General features: G+C 41.1%; 1 protein-coding gene across 4 annotated transcripts in view; it reads right to left on the reverse strand.

The window, feature by feature from the left end:
* STS (steroid sulfatase) overlaps positions 1 to 26,327 on the reverse strand; it is an 85,893-nt gene that overhangs the window by 21,213 nt on the left and 38,353 nt on the right. For all 4 annotated transcript variants that reach the window (XM_081858718.1, XM_081858720.1, XM_081858719.1 and 1 more), the window contains exons 7-9: positions 23,012 to 23,149; positions 11,693 to 11,852; positions 153 to 274 (exon numbers count right to left, since the gene is read on the reverse strand). In XM_081858718.1, coding sequence (XP_081714844.1) covers positions 153 to 274; positions 11,693 to 11,852; positions 23,012 to 23,149 — 420 coding nt within the window. The remainder of the gene's footprint in view (positions 1 to 152; positions 275 to 11,692; positions 11,853 to 23,011; positions 23,150 to 26,327) is intronic.

A 26,327-nucleotide genomic window follows, 5' to 3' on the forward strand; every position in this document is an offset into this window, starting at 1 on the left:
GATAAAGGAAATAAGGAGAAGGGTTAGGCACTTCAAGCAATTTATTTGTAACCATAGCCCAAGGCCTTCCTTCTCTCCCGCCCCCAATTCTTTTCAAGTTGCAATAAAAATTGCATAAAATATTTAAAATGGAATCAGACGATTTTACTTACTGTTTCCTGGATGCCAGCGCACTGCATTTAAATATGCATTACAGTAATGGAAGAGAAATTCATGCTTGGATCGGAGAGCAATACCTCGAAGCAAGGGCATCAGATCATGTCCATCAATAATTCTGAATGAGAAAGCATTTCAAAATCAGGGAGCAGAACCCATAAGCTGCCTGCCTGAAAAGGAGTTCTAACTATGCAATTCCATTTCTTAACAAATACTTTTCACAGATACCACTGCAGCAAGAGTGTTATGACCAGTTATCACATTACATTAAAGCAAACCTGAGTTTCATGCACCAAGTTAGGTCACCTCCAGTCTATCAGGATTATGTAATTCAGATGCAAACAAGAACTCTCAGTTTGCACATTTCAAGAGGATTAAACAAGTCCACTTTTAAAAAATAAGCAAAAAAACTCCAGACATTTTCCAGTTTGTAAAGTGAAAGGGAAATGTAGTCAAAAGTGTGGGGTCGATGAATGACTAATGGGAAGATGTCAGCAGTTCTCCCCCCCCCCCATTTTTTTTTATTGGTTTTCCAAATTTATAACAAACAAATAAAACGAAAACATCAAATACAAACTAACTAACAAACAAACATTTATCTTAACTATAATATTCCACTTTTGTTAACATTGTTAAGTGACTTCCTCGAATCCCCCCAGCTGAGTTTCCATATCAATCATTATAGCAGTTTTCCAAAACTATTTTCACATAAAATTTACTTAGGCAATTAACATCTTTCTTTATTTTCATATTGACTTCTATCCTTAATATTATACAATTTCACATATTTAAATCCTAGGCAAATCTATTACTCACAAGTATTTCTATTTAAAGATGCCAGCAGTTCTGGAGGGAAGTCCCCCCCCCAAGTCCCCCTATTATCAGTGCAAATGTCCCTGCTCATGTCCTTATCTATTGCTTTTTTTATAATGATATACATAAGATTTTTATTGAACCATTTTTATGGAAATTCCCAGATGCATTTTGTGGGTTTTTGTTGTTGTTGTTCCTATCACATCAGAACATATTCATTTCTTCCAGGATAGCTAAATATTTTGCTGCTGCATGTAAAAAAAAAACCCCACCAAGGACTAATTTTAGCAAACTTGCAATTTTGTTTTATATTCCTGGCATTCTATAGTATAATACAGTTATTAGCCATTTTATTGTCGAGGCTCTCTATTTTGTTTTGCTTGGTATTGTTTATGCATTTATACAAACTTTCTTTGTATAAAGACTGATAATAAAGAGATTGATTGATAGGAAGATGTGAAAACATCCCATAAGCAAATCAAGATGAATGCATAACCATCTCTCAAACAAATGAGAATGAATGCTCAATAAAGTCCAAATATAATCTATTCTCCCTGTAAGAAAATCAGGATGGCTGCTCAATAAATAGGTAGCTGGGAGGTATCTTATAATTTGTAGGGACTGTTAGCCAAGCCTGACTCTTTTTGATCAGTATAATTCATGTGTTTCCAGAGATGCATCTGTCCCATTCATAGGATACATTTGAGGTGTACATTTTAAAATATTGGCTATGTCTTCCCTTCATATTCCTGATTATAGGGCTCATTTTGTCTTTTAAAAAAAACCCCATACACATGCATAAGCCCCATGCAATTCATAACATAACAAATTGCTTCATGCATTCAATAAGAGAGTACAGCATTCAATTTGTTGGCAGAGAAGGTAGGAGTCGAAGTTATAAGCTAACCAAACATGTTTCCATTCATTAAATTCTCAAATATCTCATATTTACTCACAGGGCGGAAATGAAGCTACAGTTTTGGCATGGTGCGAATCACAACATTTACAACTGTTTACAGAGAATTAACTCAATCTGGAGCATGTTTTGATTGAAGCGTATTGTATATTAAAAGTCTGAAGATGCTCTGAAGCATATTGGATGCAAATTGTGCTCTCAGGGCTTGCACCCCAGGACCAGTGTAATAGATTTCATACATATATGTGGTGTTGGCTTCAGGTTTGGTTGACCTTGGCCAAATTCCCCCAGTGGGCCAAGATCCATCCCACTGTCACTGACGGTTGCCCATTTGATAGCACAGTTGCCCAGAGAAGAGCAAGAGAAGCTTTCTCAATCTCCTTACTTTTGCAATGACCGCTCCCCACATTAAATGGACGGCTCCCTTTGTGTTCCTGGACCCTAAATGGCACCATTAGCACAGGCTTGGCTTCGCCTTCCCTCAGGTGGGATACCTGGAGGTCTCTGCCTACCTCAGTTGCCCAGTCGCGCCTGGGGAGGCATTGCCAAGGTGATCAGGCCAGGTAGGGGGAGGGACCACCTGCCCACACAATAGAGGGAGGATCTTACCTGGGAATCGTCAGTTGGCTCCAGAGCTTCTCCCACCCTACCCACCCTCAGTTAAGACTTCTTTTGCAGGTACCTTTTCTCCACAGGTACGCGGGCACTGCTACATCAAGGTCGCTGTTGATGGGCCGGAAAGGAATTCTCCTGCATTGGCAGGTTTGCCTTTCCCGTAGCAAAACGTCACAACTTTGGCAGTAAATGCCTTGACAAGCTTTCAACCTGCTACTTTGTTACCCCCTACTGATCTGAATCAGCAGTCACCTGTTGACCAACAGCACCATTCTACCGTGGAGGAAGTCGATAAACTCAACACTCCCGTCTCAGACCTTATGTCCAATCAAAATATGGAAGTTGATGAATCCTTTGCTTCAATGCCAGAGCTAGAATCTACCCTGTCTGAAGATCACCAGGAAATGATTATGAATGCACCATCCCCACGCTCACGTCCTTCTATACATCTGCGTGATAATTCTTCTCCATCTGAGCAGCAACTACAAGTGATGGCTGGAACACCTCTTAGCGCTACCCTGGTTAAGACTGACAACTCTGACGGATCTACTAGTATAGCCCATCAAAGACCTACTACTACTCACCTCAAAGAACAGCATCCGACCTCACCAACTTTGCCTGATTCTTCCTCCCCGGCAAAGCCCTCCCTGCCTGTTAATGTTACCAAATCATGGATTCGATCAACACAGAAGAAGACCTTATCCGCACAAACTAAAATTACTGATTTCCTTATGGGTCCTCCTTCTACCTCCAAGAACCTATTAAACAACTCAAAGTGACAATTACCGGGACAGCACAAGGATCTGACATTATCAATACTTAGCTGGAACATTGCTGGCTGGAGAACCAAAAAATCAGATCCCGAATTCAGGAAGTACATAAATTCATTTAATATCATTCTATTCCAAGAAACATGGGATGAGGAAGAGATTACCATAGACGGCTTCGATCTTCTAACACTTCCGGCCTCCCCTTCCTTGAAAGGTGGTCGCCCCAAAGGGGGTCTTTTGATTGGGATCTCACTCCAACTTCACGCCAAATTCACTCTGGTACGGGCTTCCCCGCCTTTTGCTCTATCTGGACTGATCGCAGAAGGGAAGTCCTCATTACTAATTACTAATGTCTATCTCCCCCCTGAAGGCTCTGCACCTGATCTTGATTGGAGATGGGAATCATTTGAAAATCACCTATTGTCATATCATACCAAATGCACTAACTCGTACTCCTTAATTGGGGGAGACTTTAATGCTCGTATTGCCACAAATTGGGACCTACTAACCAAGTCCAAACGGTGGACTCCCCCATGCTTGGACAACTTTGACTTGGAACATGCCAGAATTAGAACTTCAAAGGACAACAGAGTAAACAAAGCAGGAGTGACCCTTTACCAAATGGCCATTCACCTGAATCTAGTCTTCTTGAACGGCACCTTCCCCCCTGACATACCGGGGGAGTTCACTCACCTGGGACTAGCATCTAACAGTGTTATCGATTACTTCTTGATCTCTGCAAATTTGGCCGTTAATGTACTTTCCTTCCAAGTTGAAAACCAACATTTCAGTGATCACCTTCCAATAGTGACCACTTTGTCATTGTTCCGGTGCCAGAAGGACTATAAACACTCAGTCCTTCTGGAAACCTCATCATCGACCAAAATAAGAGGGATCAAATGGTCGGAGGCTGTGGCCCAAAAATACCAGGAATTTTTTCATAGGGAAATCATTGCCTATCTACCTCAAATAACTACTGATTTACAAGACTTCAATTCGGTTTTGAAACTTTTTAACCTTCTTATAACAAACCTTACCACTTTTTTTACATCACCTCCTCAAAAGGCGAAAGTGGCGCATTGCAGTATTGGGGCCCCTTGGTTTAACACCTCTTGCAAACAAGCAAGATCCCTTCTTCATTCTATCTATAATGAATACAAAAACTCTAATGCCCAGGCTCTACCACCCTCCTATTTACAAGCCAAAAGAGCATACAAACAGACTTTAAAGCTGGCCAAACGTGAGTGGTACCAAAAGCGTTGGCGAGCCTTGATTGCGGCCTCTAGATCCCGCAGACCACAGGAATTTTGGGCTCTGATAAACAAAAGAGGAAGGAAGTACCCACTGGCGATTATCCCTGCGCCCACATGGGAACAATTCTTGAGTAAATATTTCTCTTTGGCAGAGGAATCCAACTCACCCACGGAATTCCGAGCCGACCATCTACCTTTGTGGCCCTCTACCGACCCAGAACTGATAATGGACTTGATACTAGATCTAAAAACGGGCAAAGCCCCTGGGCCGGATCTAGTCCCTGCTGAGGCTATTGTTGCGCAACCGAGGTGGTGGGCTGAAATTCTGGCCAAAGTCTTTGATGCAATTAATTCTACGGGGCTTATCCCTAGGTCATGGAAGGAGGCCGTGATCGTACCACTCCATAAAAAGGGTCCCCCTGCTGACCCAGAGAACTATCGGAACATCAGCCTTTTGTCTATCATCGGGAAAATCTATGCAAAATTTTTGCTGTCTAAGCTGTCCCATTGGGCATACGACTCAAATTTGATTGGCCATGAACAAGCGGGCTTTAGGAACAATTATTCAACCACTGACCATATGGTAATTATGTATCATCTTGCCAGAAAATATTCTGCCCCGAGTCGGGGGCGCCTATGTGTCGCTTTCATAGACTTAAAGGCCGCCTTCGACAGTATCCCAAGAAACTGTCTATGGAAGTTCTCCTTTTTCTGTGAACCGTCCCTTGGATCTTTCCGGGCCCCAAGCTGTTATTTGTCACTGCTCAATGACCCACCCTTGCATCGTGGTGTTCCCCTTCTGTTGTTAGATGTATTGGTTTTTATGTTTCTGTGCTTTTATGTTTGTACATATTTTATGGGCTAATAGCCGTAAATAAATTATTATTATTATTATAGTATCAGGCCTTGGGCGGAATCTTTTAGTCTATCTTCCTTGAATGGGGGGGGGCATGCAGCAGTGACCCACGCCCCCCTGCTCTTTGCGGAGGCGATGCCAGGGTTCCCCATTAAAGGGGTTGTTTGAGGGGAGGCTTTGGCCGTAAGCCTAGAGGTCGTCATTGCTCTCCCCTGTGACGGCAGCGTAATGGGGGCGGGCTCTCTCTGCTTGAACATATGTTCTCCAGAGCCAGCCCACCCCCCCCCCACTGGATAACCCTGATGTTCCCCAGATCCCTGGAGGGGGACTGGGAGGGATAAAACGCCCAATGCCTGAGCCAAGGTCTACCCACATCTGAAACATAATAAAGTTGTGGCCAATTTTAATCCCATAGCACGTTGTCTTGAGCCGTTAATACACACAGGGGCCGCCCAGGGTTTGGGGGACTCCGCCTGTCCACACAAATGAAGGTTCTGAGAGTTGACAGTGGGCTTCCTGCATGGGTGTGGGCCTTTTCAGGTGTCCAAGAATGCCTACTCCCAGTGCCAGCCCCGCCCAAATGTCTCAAGTTAAATCACTGCATTCTTAACAAATGCATGGAACCAAGAGTAGGGAAAGCACTTTCTTCTAGTGCTGCGACTGCCTCTATTTAAAAAACCAGAGTGACGACTACAGTGTTGCAGCATAAAGAAGAAAGACATTCCAAAGGGTTGTATTTAAGAGAGTCTGTGTACTGGTCCAGTAAACGCTTCCACTGCGCAACCAGCAACAGTTCTCTTTGCAGAGCATTGATTAAGTCCAGGGCAGAGATTCTTGTTGCAGTACAAGCTTCAGAGTCTCAGCAGCAAAGAAATAACGACACAGGGAAGCCTGTCTTTCCAAAGACAGGTTTATTGCAGAAAGATAACAGAAACACCTCCGGAGCTTTCAGACATTTTTGCTTCACGCCCCACAGGCAGAGAAAACAAACACTCTTTATATAATGAGCAACTTAACAACTTAACGAGCTTGATTACTTAAAGTCACATGACATTGCTAACTTGCCAGCATCTTAGGTTTCACACCCTAACAGTATTTCCATGAAATCTGTACACATCGAGACGACTGGACAAATGGAAGCATGACAGAATTACTATTTATATTGGATGTCCCAAGGCAATGATGGATCTAATCTTTCACATCCTGTACCCTTCCAGTCCTGTCTTTTCCCACAGGCATTTGATAAATCATCAGTTGTACCAGAGTGTCTCTTGACTGCAGTTCTGCTGAAATGCCATTGTCTGGTCTGTCAGCTGGTGCTATGTATATGTGTGTGTTGCATAAAAGTAAAAGTGACCTTGCCTTTTTTGCCCTCAGTATAGTTTGATACCCTAGCAAAATGGGATGGACTAGGTCACTTGAAAGCTAATTGGCTGCTGAAGTGGGCATCTTATACTGTAATTGGTTGCATGGCAAGCAGCCTTTGGAGCAGTCACATTTGAGAGGGGGATGAAGAAGGACTGCCAATGCTTGGATAATTTGTCTGGAATCATTAAAACAGTGTTAAAGATAAATCAGCACTGAAAGAAGTAAACTATCACAAAGGATTGTACTCTGCAATGATCAGGTGCTTAAGCATCAGGAAGAATTCTCTATGTGGTTTAGGTAAAGGTAAAGGGACCCCTGACCATTAGGTCCAGTCGTGGCCGACTCTGGGGTTGCGGCGCTCATCTCGCTTTATTGGCCAAGGGAGCCAGCGTACAGCTTCCGGGTCATGTGGCCAGCATGACTAAGCCGCTTTTGGTGAACCAGAGCAGTGCATGGAAACACCGTTTATCTTCCCGCCAGAGCGGTGCCTATTAATCTACTTGCATTTTGACGTGCTTTTGAACTGCTAGGTCGGCAGGTTTAGCACAGTCTATATTATCAAATAATAGAATTGTAGAATCAGAAGGGACCCAATGGTCATCTAGTCCAACCCATTGCAATGCTGGATGGAATCAATATTTCAATCTGTTAAATGGGAAGAAGAGGGGTGATTCAAAGCCTATTATCTCGAAAAGCAATGGGAGAAAACGCTCAGAATGCTTGGTTGTACACGTCACCAACAGTAGGTGAGAATGCAAGTTAGTGATTGGCAAAAAGGGAAATGAGTAAGTGAAAAAAATGGCCATAACCAATTTAACATAAACCCTGAAAATATCACATAGTGGTGCATCAACCCACTTCTTCACTGTGAGCTAGTGACTTTAAGAATACTGTGTTCAAGTCCATAATGGATTTCCATATCCCCTGTGTGTGTGTTTTATGCTTCATTTAGTCATTATATTTATTATCTCACTTTTTAGCCAAGATTTCAGACAAAACAGCTTGCAATTATAATCCACAAACAGGAGCACTATATGTTAAAAGAATATGAAGATTTGTGTGGCAGCTTATTCTAGTTTCTGGCAATATGGTCCAGATTCCAGGCTGTGCCCTCTAGACAGAGGAAGCAAAAGAGCTGCAGATGGACTTGGGGGCAGCTGGTGGTACAGATACAGTCTAGGAGCAGCCTGCCATGCATCAGGTTGAAATGGTCTGATTCAGGTGATACCATGAAGGGAGATCAATTGGTGCCTGAATAGTGGAGCACTCTCAGAGCAATTATGTTAGCCCTGAAGGGGAGCATCATATGGACTCTCCTTCAGGCAGCTCAATTATTAGAGCCAGGACATAGAATAGAATAGTACATGAAGCTTTAGCACCATGTTCTAGAAACTAAAAGGGCATTAAAGTAATATGAAGATTGATTCTTAATATGCAAACATGCATAGAATTGTAATCTTCTATATTTTGGGGCTGATCCTGCTACATTATAGAAGAACTAAGCTTCTCCAGCTTAACTTAGTGGGCATGCTTAACTCCCAGTGGCTCTGGTAGAACAAGGAAGCCTAACTTTCACTGAGTGGCATCCTTCACCTATATTACTATACTCCTAATTAAAAGCGAACTAAAGTCAGTGCACTGAAAGAAGCAAAGTGTTGAAGCAATGATTCTTCAACATCAACTTTGTTGGACTGGTCATGTTGTTCAGATGCCTGATTATCATCTTCCAAAGCAACTACTCTATTCCCAACTTAAGAATAGAAAGAGAAATACTAGTGGACAGCTAAGAGGTTTAAAGACGCTCTCAAGGCAAATCTTAAAAAATACAGTATAAACACAGAGAATTGGGAAACACTGGCCTGCGAGAGCTCCAACTGGAGAATAGCCTCTACCAAAGGTGCCATGGACTTTGATGAAGCATGAACTCAGGACGAAAGGGATGAAAACATCAAAACCGTGTTCATGGAAGACAATCTTACTTGGCTACAAGTGAATGCTAAAGAAAATACTCCTAAGATGTGTTGAGTACTGACATTTTGTAAATAAGAAATAAATAGATAATCTTTTAAACAAAACAAAATAAAAAAATTCCTTCCAGTAGCACCTTAAAGACCAACTGAGTTAGTTCTAGGTATGAGCTTTCGTGTGCATGCACACTTCTTCAGATACCTCTAGATAATAAGTGTGGTATTCTTCAGATACCACACTTCTTCAGATACCTGAGTTAGTTCAACTGAACTAACTCAGTTGGTCTTTAAGGTGCTACTGGAAGGAATTTTTTTATTTTGTTTTGACCATGGCAGACCAACACGGCTACCTATCTGAAACTTTTAAACAAAATATTTGAGTTAATAGGAACTGTATTGTCAATTATTTGACAGGGGACTTCAAAAATAGAATGTGCCAGATATGTGCAGATTTCCATTTCTCATCAGTGGTATTCACCTAAGACCCATTGAAATTATTCAATATTACTAAGTCAGGTCTAAGAATTTATAAAGTTTACTTAGTTGAATAGTACCCAATAAGTTTTAGGCCCAATTATGTCCATGTCAGGCAGGACAATGGGTTCATCACAAGAGCAAACTAACTTTTAAAACACATTTTTTCTCACTTTTCACCTACAACCATAAGAGCGACATTTCTACCCTCTTGACAAAGCTTTCATTGCTGGGATTCCCAGGACTCTGCCATGAACTATTAGAGGCCTAACCAAATGTTGCCTATCTGTGCACTGGTAATTGGAGAAATGACTGAACCCGAAAAACAGCCTAGAGCAGCATATGGCAAGTCTGCTTTGAAAAAGCTTGCTAGCTGAAGCAAAGAGTAGAAAAGATATTCTGAATTTAGATCAGGGGGGTGGGGTGACTTTTAAATTTGCATGATGTAAATGAACACCAGTTGTCAGGCTAGTATTACTTTAGATCTGCAGGGGAAAAGTTCACAGCTGGTGATTTATTGAGTGTATATAAGAAAGAGCAGGATGATGCTGGCGTCACGCCCAAGCATCTATGACTTGATCAAAAGGAATGTGTAAGGTAGGTATAGAGTACTGTCAGGAAGGAAAACCCATCTTCTTCAGCCACGAAGAGAAAAAGTAATTAAAACACTCCTACTGATGCTATTACGGAACTCAAAGATCAAAGCACCTGAAGGGCTTATGGAGAACCTTAAAGTTCAGCTATTTAGCATGCTGTGGAAATGACAAATCATTGCAGTCGGCAAGAACAGCTTTAAAAATAGTGTTACGTATGATATGGTCATAGCAAAGTTAAAGGCAGGTCTAATGCAGCAGGTTCTCATTTGATGTCCTGTACAAAAGGTTCAGGTAACATTATGGCATACCTAACCTTATTGCGTTTTATCTTCACATCAGCCCTATAACATAGTTTGGCCTGAGACAGTGACTTGTTCAATGTTTACTCCTTCTATTTAATGATTAAAGATGAATTTTCAAACACAACCGAGAGCAAAATCAAGCAAATGGTCTGCATGAAAGAGCCACCAGAGAGAATACAGTACAGATAGAAGCTTCATGTCAACCTTATTTTTCAATGTTCGCAAAATCATCAAATGATGCCCTGGAAAAGACCCTGATGTTGGGAAAGATTGAGGGCACAAGGAGAAGGGGAAGACAGAGGACGAGATGGCTGGACAGTGTTCTTGAAGTTACTAACATGTGTTTGACCAAACTGCGGGAGGCAGTGGAAGACAGGAGTGTCTGGTGTGCTCTGGTCCATAGGGTCATAAGGAGTCGGACACGACTAAACAACAACAACAACAACAACAACAACCAGTGGTAGACCTGCATGTGTGATACAGAATCAGGAAGCATTTGAACCTAAACCACTAAAATTAAACCCAACACCCTAGGCATTACATCATGTATTAAGAGTATGCACTACAACATGCTTATTGACAGAGCAATCGTATGCATGACTGCTCAGATCTGAGTCCCAAAGAGCTCAATGGGGCTTCTTCCCATGTAAGTGGATATAGGATTGCAGCTTAAATATATTAATAATGCAGCAGTAGATAACCTTTCACTCTAGAATAGCCCTGCAGCATTCAAAATGACTTCAGTGGGGAAAAGCTGGGTTAATTAGATGAGTGACTGCCCCCTTAGGAAAATCCTACTACTACTACTACTACCACCACCAATAAAATAAAATATGGAAACTGGCTTTCCTTTACTCATCATAGCCCCAGTGAGGAAACTATAGTTATAATGAAGTAATGACTTGACTGCTACGTTGTGCAAATACTAGTAAAAGACATAAGAAAGTAAAATGTATATACAATTTCCATAGAAATTCAACACATCATAGAGAAAGGTAAATTGCAATCCTTGTCCTTGACTTCCCATGCTAAATGTGCAGGAAGTTATATGGAGGAATTTCAGCAATACCTGCTTGCTGAAGCACAAAAAAAGTTTTACTGTCTGATTGTATTTATTTGTTTAATAAAATTTATAGGCAGCTTGACTGTAAACCCCCCCCCCCAAAAAACCCCATTTGAAGCAGTTATGATGACCTATGTGCATAGAACATCCCACAGGGCCATTCGGCCCACTTTACGAATATGGAGATATTCACACATTATATATGAGCACTTGCCTCACAGGATACATCAGCTCCTGTTAGTAGTGAGGCATCTAAGGTGAGCAATTGATTTGGGGTCATTTGGGGTCAATTATTATGGAGCTGAAACAACGAAGTTCAGAATGAGACAATGGAGAAGGTTTTGAAACAATGTGAAGAAAGAAGTGGCAACTATGAACCAGTTATTATTTGAAGAAATGCCTGACACATACTGGTTTAAGACATGATAAATAATACTGAGAACAAGTTATTCTTAGGACTGTTGAAAGTGCCTTCAAAGGCAGCAGAGGTTTGTTATTTTTGGATGTTATGTCTTTTATGACAAATGAAACAACATTGCATACCTGTCACTGGGCAGCGATGCTCCAGCAAGTTTAACTATTGTGGGGAATATATCCATATTACTTGTGGGCTCATCAATATGTGTGCCAGGCTTAAACACTCCAGGCCAGCGGAGAAGACCAGGTACTCGAATCCCTCCTTCCCAACTTGTAGACTTTCCACCTAGAGAAAAAGGATCACAAAAATTAGGGAAGGGCAACTTGAAGACATCCAGATGTTATAGGACTCCAACTCCCATCATACTCAGAATGCATGGCCAATGGTCAGGGGTGAGGGGAGTTGTAGTCCAACATCTGGCAGGCCACGGGTTCTCCATCCCTGTAATAGTCCAATCAAACAATTTGCCAGATTGATCCATTAACCTTGTTATCAACTCAAATGGTGCCCCATTTGTTAACTTTGTAGGCAGCCTACCTTTAGCACAACTGGGAGCCTCGCCAGTTTAAGGACAGGATTATGAAACACTGTTTAGACCAAGGAAGTAAGTCTTGCTGTTGTTGCTGTCTTTGAGCTTTTACAGTAAAATGTTTGATGTCTTACTCTTGTCTCAATTATTAGATACAGCGCCATGATTAATCATGGAGCAGATCTTTTAAAAAACAGCATTGTTTTTAATAAAAGTCCTTGGAAACTTGAAGATGCAAGCACCACCTTAAAGAGACATTCTCCCCCCCCCACACACACACACACAAAGGAAGAAAATGTTTCCTATACACCGCCTAATAACAAAGGATGTACACTTTTGGCTTCACAGTGATTATTTTTGCTTGCATAAATTTAATCAACAGACAAATCAGCCCAAACTCACATGAATAATAAATTCATGATTTATTAAATCAGGTCGCACTCTTATACATCTCTTCTGAAAAGATAACACATGCAGCTTGCCCAATCTGCAAGTGGGCACAAAAGATGGTAGTCAACTAAGTTTTATTTAGTGTGGACCCACTGATATTGTAATAATTGTAGTGGAAAGCTGAAATTTCAAGGGAAAACTAGGATTCTGGTTTTTGAATTGTTTCCTAATTGATAAATCTTTCTCAGACTAGCCATAATGAGACATACCAGAAGCAAGGAAGCAATGGCAAGATTATGTCCTTTAAAAAGTGGAAGTTTTGCCCAACTGAAGAATTATTATTTTTTAATGTATAAACTCCAGCTTATTTTGCATCTCTCCCAAAAGGGCCACAAAATGCTTATTTAACTTAAATACTGTTGTGAACTGAATTGTCCGTGACCTCACACAAAAATAATCCTAGGGTTGTGATGCTATTAGCTCACCAAAAATTACCTCTCTATGTGCTGCAGCACTGAAAATGTTGGGAAACATTAGAGTGGATTGCAAAAATAAAGCAGCGAGTATTGTAATTGCATTCTATAAATCTATGCTGCAGCAACACTTGGGAACACTGAACTGTGTGCAGTTGCGGCCACCCGCTTTTCTTTCCTTTTTTTAAGGATATAATAGAATGAGAAGATAATTGTTATGGGGAGGAGACTGAGATCTTTTCCTGCCAAGAAATTGTGGCTCTTTAGAATAAAGATGACCATGAGGCGAAGCAAGCTCAATATGTTTTGCTGACTGCGTTGAAGGAAAAGATGGAGTCTGCCCTCTCCCACACGCTACATAAATAAGCCAATTGGACTGTTAATTGAACCTTGATTCAGCATTGATGAGGGGACAGTGTTCTCCAAGACAGCTCAGTGAGCAAACAACTCAGGGGTGGCAAGGCAGCTCTGTTCTTCAACACTTCATGGATGCTGCCCGCTTCCCAGTATCTGCCCCCTGAAGTGGCTGATTCACTCTGCCAAATGGTAAGCTGGTGCCCTGTGCAGAGATGGTATTTGATGGCTGTGTATCTTTCTTTCCCCTTCCTTCCTCTGGAAAACTGTCTCCAGGGTGTTGCCTCCCATCCACATTCAGGCAGGAGGTAGCTGCCAGGGAAGGGTACCACGTCAACAGCATTGCTCTGCTTATCAGGAGAGACGGTGAGATTGTAATACAAGGAGAGCATTGCCTGAAATAGGGAGAAGGCAACTTGCTCTAGTTGTCTACTGACACAAGATCCCTTTGCCCAGTTTCTAGTGATTCCCACCTCCCAATGCAGCCCTGTATGATGCACTGCTGGGTGGGTGAGGAACTGACCTTGGAGAGTGTCAGGGACTGGGCAGAGGAGGAATGGTGGAGACTGCCTCTCCATCCTAACCCTTCCAGGGAGGAGGAAGAGAAAGACAGTATAGATTTACAACAGGGGGTTGAGGGAGGTAGCAGCTCAGAGGCAGATGAGGGGAAAAGCTGGGAAATCATGGGACAGCTCGAACAACAACCAGCTGACATGTTGTTATTAGAAGCATTCCAGACCCTCCATCTCCCAGAACCTGGCAAGCCTTAAAAGTAAGAGAGCAAAGAACTCAAAGACTGAGGGCATGTAGCAGCACTTGTAGAGGAGACGATGAGAATGATGAATGAGGAAGTGGGAGAGATGGCGGGCGGTGGAGATTCACTCGGAACAACACCATTATCCAAGAGGCTGGGTTCTATAGCCTCTTTCTGTAAAGATTGAAATGAAAAAGGATGGTAAAAAAGTTTTCCTTGTCTTTATAATTTCCTGGGCAACCAGCCAGGAGCTGCTGACAGAATCCTGACAGAGAGATAGGGGGGGTTGGGGGGGAGATACAGGGTGCTTTAGAGGAGATGACAACAATAAAGGCATAGTTGCATGAGCTGCCTTCTGCCAATTAACCCACAGGCAGTATACTAGAGATTTGTTAAAATTATGGATGGTTTGGAAAGAGTAAACACAACTTAACCCATGTTGAAAGGGGATTAGAAAGAACTCTGTCCATGTTTACAGAGCTACTATACCTCTTAATTCCATATGTTAGTGTCAGACTCTGACCTTCCAAATCCTACTTATATGTACTCAAATGTATGCACCATTGATTTCAATAGGACTTACTCTCAGGAACATGAGTACAGTCATACCTCATGTTACGTTTGCTTCAGGTTGAGCATTTTCAGGTTGCGTCCTGCAGCGACCCAGAAGTACCGGAAAGGGTTACTTCCAGGTTTTGCCACTCGCGCATGCGTGCAAAATGATGTCACGCGCATGTGCAGAAGCGGCGAATCGTGACCCGTGAACACACGTGGGCGCAGGTTGCATTCTGCTCATCTTGCGAACGGGCCTCCAGAACAGATCCCGTTCACAACCAGAGGTACCACTGTATAGGATTGCAGCCTAAATGGACCTTTGGTCTGAACCAGTAAGGCAGTTAATTAATTGTCTCCAAAAACACTGGCAAATGCATTTTGCACACTTAACATTATTTAATGCTTCTCCTTCTTCATCTGGCATGTGACTGCAGTCAACAGCTTTGTTTGCTGCCTTTCTGTACCTTACCAAACATTCCTTGAGCATGTCACCTTCAGTGTCAACACTCCATGAGGGATGAAGGGAGAAAGAAGCAAAACTGAAAATCTCCACTTCATGAGTGAGAATGAATAGCAAGCATGCTTTTGTGAGGCAGACAACAGCACAGTATGAGAATGTAGAATGAACATGGAATATGCATTATTTCAAAGACCCCAAAAATATATATATTATCTGTTTGGAATGTGTTGGCCAGAAAAAATCTGAACAGAATTTCACGAAAGGCAACCAAAGAACTGGTAGAAATATCTATTATTTCAGGAAATGAAAAGGCTTGTTTGTGCCATATTTTTCAGCAAGTGATAGCAACAATAGGTGTATCCTCTTGACAGTATAATATGAATTAAATTTAAAATCAATATGCTAGTAGTTTGTGTTTCTTTTTCTGCGGCTGAATGTGAGGTTAGGAATGCAATATTCTTCAGTGAATTAAAATGTTGGATCAAGGGCAGTCTTTCATTTCATGTCAATATAGCAATTATCACAAGTGGAAACAGCTGAGAAGTTTAGGAGTTAAAACCACACTAAGAAAAAGTTCAAAGCAATGCTCAACTACTCTATTATCTAGCCCAGTAGAAATGAACAGGGAAATTCAAAAGAATAAATCAGGGCCGATGAAGTCCATGCGTTATTTCTTTTCAGCTGTGTTGTTATATTTTGATCACAAATAGTATACTGTGTGCAGTTTGAACTATGTTAAGGATCAAACCCATAAAAATGGCTTAAAAAATCTAAACTAATTTTAAAAGGAAAAAAAAATCCCAACGTGAAAATATCAGCTGCTTTCAATCTCTCTTAGTGGACAGTGAAAGCACTGAATATTTAGTAGTTTCAGTTTGAATTTCAGTGTGAACCTTCCTGTCTGATAAGGGAGAAGCTATTGTCAAACAGCTATGCAAGCCGTATCAGAATCAAGCTGTGCATTATTTTTTTTGCCAAAGTCCTGAAGACCAATCATAGCTCAGACAAAAATGTTCAAAGGTTGGTTCCAAGGGTTGAATCCAACTAAATCATTGTGTGCATTGAGCAACTTCCACAAGCACAACAGAATTTCCCTCCCCTACACCACCCCAGCCTCCCCCCCCCCACTTGCAACTGCTCAAATCTGCTCTGGGCTTTCCCCCAAGTATCTGGAGGATATTTGGGAGTAGTGGAGGTTCACAGGAAGAGGAGAGGGAGGGGACATTTCATTGTGCTTGAAGAAGTTGTCCCATGTGCACCATGATTTAGCTCAGGCTTCCTTAACCTTGGCCCTCCAGATGTTTTTGGCCTACGACTCCCATGATCCCTAGCTAGCAGGACCAGTGGTCAGGGATGATGGGAACTATAGTCTCAAAACATCTGGAGGGCCGAGGTTGAGGAAGCCTAATTTAGCTGAACACAACCCTGTTGCTCTGGGAACGGTGGAATCCTGAGATAGTCCAAAGCCCACAGCCCAAAGAAGCTGCCATGCTTTCAGGACAAATGAGCTATGTAATTCCAGAGTTTTTCTGGCAGAGTTTAGGCACTCTGTAACACGCCTCAGCCCAGCCTTAGTGTCAGGGTAAGGCAAAACTGTTAGCACGGCCAGGTTTACATAATACATAAATATGATATCTGTCATAATTTTAGTTCCATGGTTTGGAGATTTTATTGCTGTGCTGTCTGAAGGTATATAATGCTTTAAATGGCTGCTGGTGCAATTGTGTGTTTATGTGTGTTGTACTGTAGATGGTGATCCTTATTGTTCTGCTGAGTTTTATAGTTTTAATATGTTGCGAGTTGCACTGGCAGGGTCAGATGTGAAAGACAGCACACTAATGTTGAAATGCATAAATCTACCCTGAGCATGGCCTGAGAAGCTCATGGGATGCCAAACTGCTTTGCTCACTAGTCTCAGGAATGCCCTTGAGCTGTGTCAGGGTGGCCCAAGACATATTGTTGCCTGAGGCAAAAAGCAAGATCGTTTCCCCGCATTCCACATGCAAAAGCCCACTGGAGTGGTAGTGAAATATTACTTCAGCACTGGTGACATGCGAGGGCTCTTTGGTGTGCTTGGGACAACAGCCTAGCAAGTATGGATCATTTAACATCCCCAGCTCTTTCCTCCAACAGACTGGAATGACAGGGGAGCTTCTCGTGCTCCCCAGCATCTGACACCGTTTCACCTGATGGGAGGGTCACCCCTGAGCTATGTCGGGAAATTCATGAAACCCTGAGGTCCTGCCATTGGGGCTTTTGAACACTTAATTCTAGTATACAGAACATGAAAGAGAATGCAAGGCATTCAAAAGAATACAGGGACAGGGACAGCTGGAGTTGCTCTTCAGTCACAAAGTAAGCGAAAATAAAATGTAAAATACTGTTTTAACTAAGCTCTAACGATCTGACCAGGTTCAATGGACCTTGATTGGATTCAACAGAATGGAAATAAAATTGACAATAATTGTGTTTATGACCAGGTTATGTCTAAATAACCTCTGACTCAACTAACATAGAGATACTTCGGATATCCGGTCTCATGAGCAAGTACTAGAATAACCATGAAAGAGAACAAAGATGATAATGGCATGATATTCACAGCAGCAATAAAAACGGCACTTGCAACAGCAGCAGCATTGAAACTAAACTAACCAGACTTTGAAAGAGAAACTGAGCAGACTAGAGAGTATTCAAGGTATCCCAAATGTGCAAAACAGAAATTCAAGATGAACAAACACAGAAGGAATTCATTTTTAAGTAATGTCCATAAGTTCTTGTTTTGCTGGGCTTTGGACCTCTGCTGATGTTATTATATTAAAAAGGTAAAGGTACCCCTATTAACCATGTATAAATTACATTTTTAATTGCACGCCTCCTTGGACCCTTTGGGAGCCAAATGGCAAGATATAATGATTTTACAAATAAATAAATTCAGCTGAAAATGTTCTGTTGAGACTATCCTCACAACCAGAGTTTTCAGTCCACACAGCTGATGCAATTTTGTTTTATCCGATTCCCGCTAGCTGCAGCCAGGCACTTTATTTCCAAAAGCTCTTATGCTTCATTATTGGTTCTGATCTGGCTGTGCATGATGATAAATGATTGAGTTCAAATTGTGAAGATACACTGAGAGCTTTCAAGTTAGGCTAGTGCCAATTACTGTTGAGTAGATAGTGGCATCTCCGATGAGAGGGTTAATTGGTTGGATTGATCTTCACATGTTCATATATGGAAGATACATTATTGAGAATCCTCATCGCAAACACTATATTTATAGAAAATTATGCTACAATTTCTGTTTAGACAAACCGATAACCACATGGTTCAACTCACGAACAATACATATGCAATATTTTATTTTATTTTCTCTTCTGGTTTTCTACAGTCCAGAGTAGAAAATGTTTGATATGTTGGACCTTAGGCCTTAATAATCGTTATTTCCAAAGGAAAACATATCAGGATAAACTTGGGCATACTTAGTTAAACATTTAACTACATGCAGAGACCTTTCTGAAATCAATCTTCTTAATCTAAACATTGAAGATCAAATTATAGTTTGATATTGAGCAAACGGTACAAGACAAAGGAAAAGGTAAATATGGTTCTGAATATTTAAACAGAAATGTGGGGTGAGAGACTATTCCCGGGATTGGTGAACATCATTCAAAGCAAAGAAAATAGAATGAGTAGCTAAACGGCTCCCAGCAGTCTTCCTCATCCTAGCATGACCAAGAAAAATAACTCAGAATGGGACAGAATGGGATAAATTGCTGGTTTATGTGATCATCAGCTGAGGCCCTCCTACATGTCCCTCCTTCACAAGAGTTCTGGAGGATGGAAACACAAGAATGAGCCTTTTCTGTGGTGCCTCCTCACTTATGGAATGCTCTCCTCAGGGTGACTCATCTGGCACCATCTTAGGTGCCAGGCAAAAACATTCTTCTTCTCACAGGCCTTTAGCTAATTAAATAATCTATGCCTTTTTAAACTGCTGGGAATGTGTGTGTTTCGTTTGTTACTATGTTATGTATTTTTCTGTCTTTATATTGAAAACTGCTGTGTGGTCCTTGGATGAAGGGTGGTAGATAATTTTAATAAATAATAATATAGGAGCAGATTGGTAGTCACCAGGGGCAAAGCCCCAACCGAATAGTGTGCAATCCTTTACTTTCTCCTGTAAAAGAAATGGGTGGCAGTCATATCTTCATGGAAAAGTAAAGCCATGGACTTTACATGACTGCAAAACCTGCCCTCTATGCCTGACTCTGGGTGGCCAGAAAATTTACAGAAGAATAGATGCCTGTGGATGATAGAGGTCAGGAGTTCCAATGACTGTGGGTGCCCTGGGCTGTGCGTGCCATACAGCGTGCATTGCCCTGGCACCAAAATTTGTGGGTGCCCGGCCCCTTCATGGGGAATTTTGCAGGTGCTCAGGGCCCCAGGGAGTTGGCATCTATGATAGAGGTGATGAAGCTGTGGGCCTCCATATGTTTGTTGGACTCAATGCACATCAGCCCCAGCCAGCAAGGCCAATCAATGATCAGGGATAGTGGGGCTTTGGGATGAATTCAATTAAACAGTTGCACTAGCAGGAGTCAGCACAATGAGCTCCACTAGTTCAATGGGGCTTCCCTGCCTTCCCCACCCCACCCCCAATAATCTCTCGAGGGTTGAGGGAACCCCCAGAACAGCACAAGGGGAGAGGTGAGTGGAGATTGTTTCATCATCATTGGAACAACAGTGATAATGTGGTGCTGAATTCCACTCTAGTCATCCAACAACACATTGGGCATATTACTTCCAGTAACAAAGGCAATATGACCCTCTAATTACCAGATGCCAGAAACCTGACTGGGAGAATGCTTTGAGTTAATGTGCTGATTGTGGGCTTCCCATAGTCATATGGTTGTCTACTGTGAGACCATCATGCTGGAAAAGATAGGCATTTGTTCTGATCTATCATGGGCCTTCTTATGTTATTCTGGCAGCTGTTATCACGATATCCAAAATTCTATAGGGCTATCTCATTTGTTGTTAGAGGAGCAAAGCTAGTATAGAAAGGAATAGTGTAATTCATCCAACTCATGTTCTTATTTATTTATAGACATTAACAGAGCAGTGCTGTTTCCACAGGGAAACAGCAGCCGTGTCACTATGGTAACATACAAATCCACACTTAAGAGATGGGACCCTCTGTTTTACTTTTCTAGCAGCAATTAGTAATTTTATTCAAACATTTGGATCACATTTTCCAAAATGTCCTTTTTAATTACCTAATCATACAAACTTTGGATCATATGGAGTTACACAGCCATTCATTTGTTTAATTTTTTAAATAAAATTAAATTCCAAAAATACTCTATAAACAGGCACAACCAGATTTTTATATAGCTTTCTAAACTTTCTCTCGAGCTTAGGAAGCTCATTAAACTAATTAGGTACTCAATTCAGATGCTGATGTAGTTCTACTTCTTCTGATAAGAAAGAAAAAACAAGCCTTACATTAATTTATGAATTTTAAAGTATAACATGTTACAGTAAAAAAATAATGTAAGAAGTGAAAAGGGAATTTATAGTAGTGGATGAATGTGTGTGATTTACTGTGATTTTGGTATGCTTCTTAAATATCAAATAGCCATGCTGTATACAGTTCTGGTTGTGTCGCTTCTAAAAGGATAAGTTGGAAAATGTTCAGAAAAGGATGGTCAAAATTATCAAGGTGCTGAAGCAACTCCCCTATGAAGATTGCAGTGTTTGGAACTTTTTAGTTCGAGAAAAAGAGAGTAAGAGTTGACAAAATAGAAGTTAATAAAATTATGCCTGACATGGAGAAGGTGGATAGAGAAAAATGTTTGTCCCTCTTTCATAACACTAAAGCTCGTGGGCATCCAAGGAAGTGGAATGTTGGAAGGCTCAAGACAGGTAAAAGAAAGTACCGTATTTTTTGCTCTATAAGACGCACCAAACCACAAGACGCACCTAGTTTTTGGAGGAGGAAAACAAGAAAAAATATATTCTGAATCTCAGAAGCCAGAACAGCAAGAGGGATTGCTGCGCAGTGAAAGCAACAATCCCTCTTGCTGTTCTGGCTTCTGGGATAGCTGCGCAGCCTGCATTCGCTCCATAAGACGCACACACATTTCCCCTTTTTAGGAAGGAAAAAAATGAGTCTTATAGAGCAAAAAATACGGTACTTCTTTATGTAGCACATAGTTAAAGTATGGAACTCATTCCTATAGAAAGCAGTGATTGCCATCAACCTAGATGGTCTTAAAGAAGTTTTAGACAAATACATGGAAGAGAGGGCTATCAAAGGCTACTAGCCATGATGACTATGTCCTGCCTCCCTGGTTGGAGGCAGTAATGCTTTTGAGTACCAATTGCCGGAAATCACAGGAGGGGAGAGTGCCCTTTTGCTTGAATCCTGCTTGCAGGTTTCCCAATCTGCATGTGGTTGGGCATTGTGAGAACAGGATGCTGGACTTGATGGGCTACTGGCTGGCCTAAGTCCTCTCAAGTCAAGAGTTTTTGTTACTGATGATGTTTTTTGCAATGTGAGTCTGTTTCATTATGCGAATTCATGCTATTATCTTGATCAGCCTTTCCCAACTGTGAGTCTCCAGATCCTGTTGGACTATAACTCCTATCATCCCTAGCCAGTAGAGGCAGTAGTCAGGAATAATGGGAGTTGTAGTCCAACAACATCTAGGGGCCTGAAGCTAGGAAAAGGCTGTTCAAGATTGCAGTTCTTTGGGCAGCCGGTCTCATTAGGCAGGGCATTCTCCCCAAATAACGCAGAATTTGCATCACTATTTCCTTCCTGTAGAATGAGTTGGATGGATAAGTGAGATATAAACAAATAAAGCTAAACTTCTAACCCCACTCATATGGTTGTAAGCCCCATTGAATTTAATAGGATTTCTTTCTGAGTGGAGGTCATTAGGAATACACTGTAAGAGAGCATGTACTTATTCTGAGAGAAAGTAAATCTAATGGGTGTCTTTTTAGGATTTTATGCATGTTAATAGAAGCTACACAATAAGATTACTAGACGCTGGGTTAAAATAAACAACACTGTATAAAATTTATCACTTGAATATCAGTGATAAATGTGTTACTTAAACGCACATACTTAATATATGTTCTTCAAGTTTTACAACTATTACTTATATGTCTGTGACATCCCAAAAGCAATAAAATTCACAGTCTTATACTAAATGTATATTCACTTTCATGAGAAAAATATAGAGCATTCGAGTATGGTTATAATCCTCGAAAGATTCCACCAACAGTGTCTCCAAAAATTTTTACATATCACTTGGGAAGACAGGCGAACTAATGCCAGTATACTGGAAGAAGCAAAGATAACCAGTGTCAAAGCAATCATTCTTCAACATCAACTTTGTTGGACTGGTCATGATATTTGGATGCCTGATTATCGTCTTCCAAAGCAACTACTCCATTCCGAACTTAAAAATGGAAAGCGTAATGCTCGTGGCCAACAAAAGAGTTTTAAAGACTCTATCAAGGCAAATCTAAAAAAATGTAGTATAAACACTGACAATTGGGAAACACTGGCCTGCAAGCACTCCAACTGCAGAATAGCCTTTACCAAAGGTGTCATGGAGTTTGAAGACGCTCAAACTCAGGACAAAAGGGAGAAATGTGCTAAGAGGAAAGCACGTTTGGCAAACCCTGACCATGATCAACTCCCGCCCAGAAACCCATGTCCCCACTGTGGAAGGATATATGGGTCCAAAATTGGCCTCCACAGTCACCTATGGACACACCATTAAGACTGTGTTCATGGAAGACAATCTTACTGAGCTACGAGTGATCACCAAAGAAGAAGGAGGAGGTTATAATCGTACATTCCCCCCCCCCCAGCTCTTGTAAAACACAATAGTAAGAACAGTAAATGGCTCATACCTTTATATATTCCATTGTAACCACCCTGGACTTCTCCGTTGGCTGATATTTCTTCCACATGTGCCCCATGATCAGATGTGAAGTACACAAGAGTCTGCTCACGTAGGTGCCATTGATCTAATGCATGGAGAATCTGCCCTTTAAAAATATAAGGAAAAGGAGGGGGGATGATAAAAAAACTTATCAAATCCCTCTGTCAGTGGAAGAACATAACCATCATCGCTAATAGCCATGGAAAACCTGAAATTTAATGAATTTGTCTAATACACTTTTAAAGCCATCCAAGTTGATAACATCAATACATCTTAGAATCATGGAATCAGAGTTGGAAGGGAGCCTAATGATAATCTAGTCCAACCCCCTACAATGCAGGAATATGCAGCTGTCCCTTATGGTGATTGAACCTGCAACCTTGGTGCTATCAGTACCACGCTGTAACCAACTGAGCGAATCCCATAGTTTAGCCATGCACTATCTTCTTTTGTTAGTCCTGAATCTTTCAACATTCAGCGTCATTGGATGACCCTGGATTCTAGTATCCTGAAAGAGGTAATAAAATCTCAGGAAATTTGGAGATGGGTGGATTCAGTATCTGGTGTCTGGTTTTGGGGCCTCAGCATTTGATCAAACATCCCAGTCCCAAACACCAGCCCAAACACCATCTCGGGATAAAGCTCCATAATTTAGATGACAATGTTTAAGATGACAGAATGTAGATGAAGGCTTTTGTAATAAGCTGATTAGAAATAAAATGGCCAAAAAGATACCCCATGAAGTAAATAAGTGCTATATATCTGAGAAGACATTTGAACCTTGCTGTAAAGCCTGTATTCTAGGCACTACAACATGTAGCCAGAAAATAAAGATATTATGTTATATAAGTATCTGATGGAGAGAGCAGCCTTTTTATGCACCTGCTCTCTCCAGCCAGTAGTTACACTACTTCTAATACATGGGGGGATAGAATCTTTAGTCTTTCCTGTAATCTATGTTTAGGCTACAACCCATTACTTGGGAATAACCCCCAAGGAACACAATGAGACTTACTTTTAAATGGATATACAGTCGTACCTTGGAAGCTGAATGGAATCCGTTCCGGAAATTCATTCGATTTCCAAAACGTTCGAAAACCAAAGCGTGGCTTCTGATTGGCTGCAGGAAGCTCCTGCAGCCAATCAGAATGTGCAGAAGCCCCATCAGATGTTCGGCTTCCAAAAGAACGTTCAGAAACCTGAACAGTCACTTCCAGGATTTGATTGTTCAGGAGCCAAATCGTTCGAGAACTAGGCTGTTCGACTTCCAAAGTACAACTTTATATAGTATTTCATTGTGTGTGTGTCTTTTTGCATGCCCAAACAAGATCCTTCCCTTTTTTTTTCTGCATTCACCGCTACATTCACAATTCTATTAATTGTTTCAACTTAAACATAGTGCATCTTCAGACTTCTCAGGATTCATGATGACATTTCCATTTGCACTCCATTTCAAGCCAGTTCCCATCCAACTTCAGAGCCCAGCGTTCTTCCTCACAGAAGAATGCAGACCTAATAGCTATTTCGCTTTTTATTCTGCCAGGCAGTTCCTTGTCACATAGACTTGTTACATTTCTCTCAATTCACCCATTTCCTTGTTTTGTGGAACTATGCATCTCCAGTGGAGACCGGTAACACTTATCTTACCATAGATTTTATTTTTTAAAAAACAAGCAAACAAAAGCCAAGTACTCCATAGATGAGCAATAAGCGACACTTTCCACATCAGCTTTTTCATATATATCTATTTTAACGCGAAAAGAGAAACACTCTGTAGCTGGTTGATATGGATCCACAAGAGCTAGGCGGATCTCTCTGTAATTGATCAGGCAGATTTGATGTCTGGAAGTGTATCTTGCTCCCATTAGTGTTCAGTCAAATTCAGGCTTGTATGCATTAGACCTGTCATTTATATGTATGGAATTTACCTATTTATTTAGGTTTTTATTCTGCTCTGGTTTCTTACAATTGGTTTTAATGTTTATACTATTGTGTAAGTCACTTTGGGTTACTTTGTGGAAAAGGCGACAAATAAATACAATAAACAACAAATAATAATCCAGGTGCTGAGGAAAAGGTGTAGGATGAAATTCCTTCCCTGAATGGAGATCATTACATCTCCTTAGCAGCGATGCTGTTGCCAATACAGTGGTACCTCGGGTTAAGTACTTAATTTGTTCTGGAGGTCCGGACTTAACCTGAAACTGTTCTTAACCTGAAGCACCACTTTAGCTAATGGAACCTCCTGCTGCTGCCGCGCCGCCAGAGCACAATTTCTGTTCTCATCCTGAAGCAAATTTCTTAACCTGAAGCAATATTTCTGGGTCAGCGGAGTCTGTAACCTGAAGCGTATGTGACCTGAAGCGTATGTAACCTGAGGTACCACTGTATTGGCTTGGCCATAACATACTAGTAGGGATGGGAGAAACTGTCAATTTTGGTTTCTCTTTGTTCTCATTCTTCGAATCTTAAATTCAGTTCTCCACATTTGCATATCTTATTCTTTTCTAAGTCCTTATGAACATTCATCAGCATTTTAGCACAATTTTGTGCTAAAATGCTGGTGAATATTCATGAGGACTATTGTTTCAGAAAGTGTGAATTAGGCAGATTTACCCTGAGGTACAAACTGACACAAATTTCTTTCACATCTCTACATTCTAGATATGTTACAGATGTGGAAAGAATATATTGGTGAAGTATGACCTGTTCCAGACCTCAGTATTTCATGAAAAACAATCAAAGGGGAATTTATTGGCTTCTATATTTGTTTTACCAATAGCCCCAGTAACACAAGAAAGAAGCAAGTGAACTGGTTATGATGCAGTAGAGTGAAGAATAAAAAAACAAAACCTGATAAAATGACAAGTTATTTTTAGAAGCAATCATTTCTCATCTGTATTTGACATGTGACGACATTCAAAACTGCACATTTTGTTGCTCCTCAGAAATAGGTGTCATGAAAATAAGATAGAACTTGCCTCTCTATTTCCTTTGTGAAGACTGGGATGGATGAATGAAGGACAAATAAGGCAATGTCTGCGTCTTTTAAGTGAAAATAAATCTAATGGTGTTTTTATGATCATACTATATACAATGAGCTCAGAAGTATTGAGAGGTGACAGGTGGAATGAGCAACATTATAGAAACCAGCACTTTCCCCTCTATGGTTCTCCCTCCTCACTCCCATACCATGACCACTAGTGTTGTGCAGTCTGCCTTCTCTTTTGCTCCCTTATTCCACCCTGACTTCATGCAAATTCAGGATTGTGGTGCAGTATAAC

The sequence above is a fragment of the Podarcis erhardii genome, assembly GCF_964252035.2.
Source record: "Podarcis erhardii genome assembly, chromosome: 4".
NCBI lineage: Eukaryota > Metazoa > Chordata > Lepidosauria > Squamata > Lacertidae > Podarcis > Podarcis erhardii.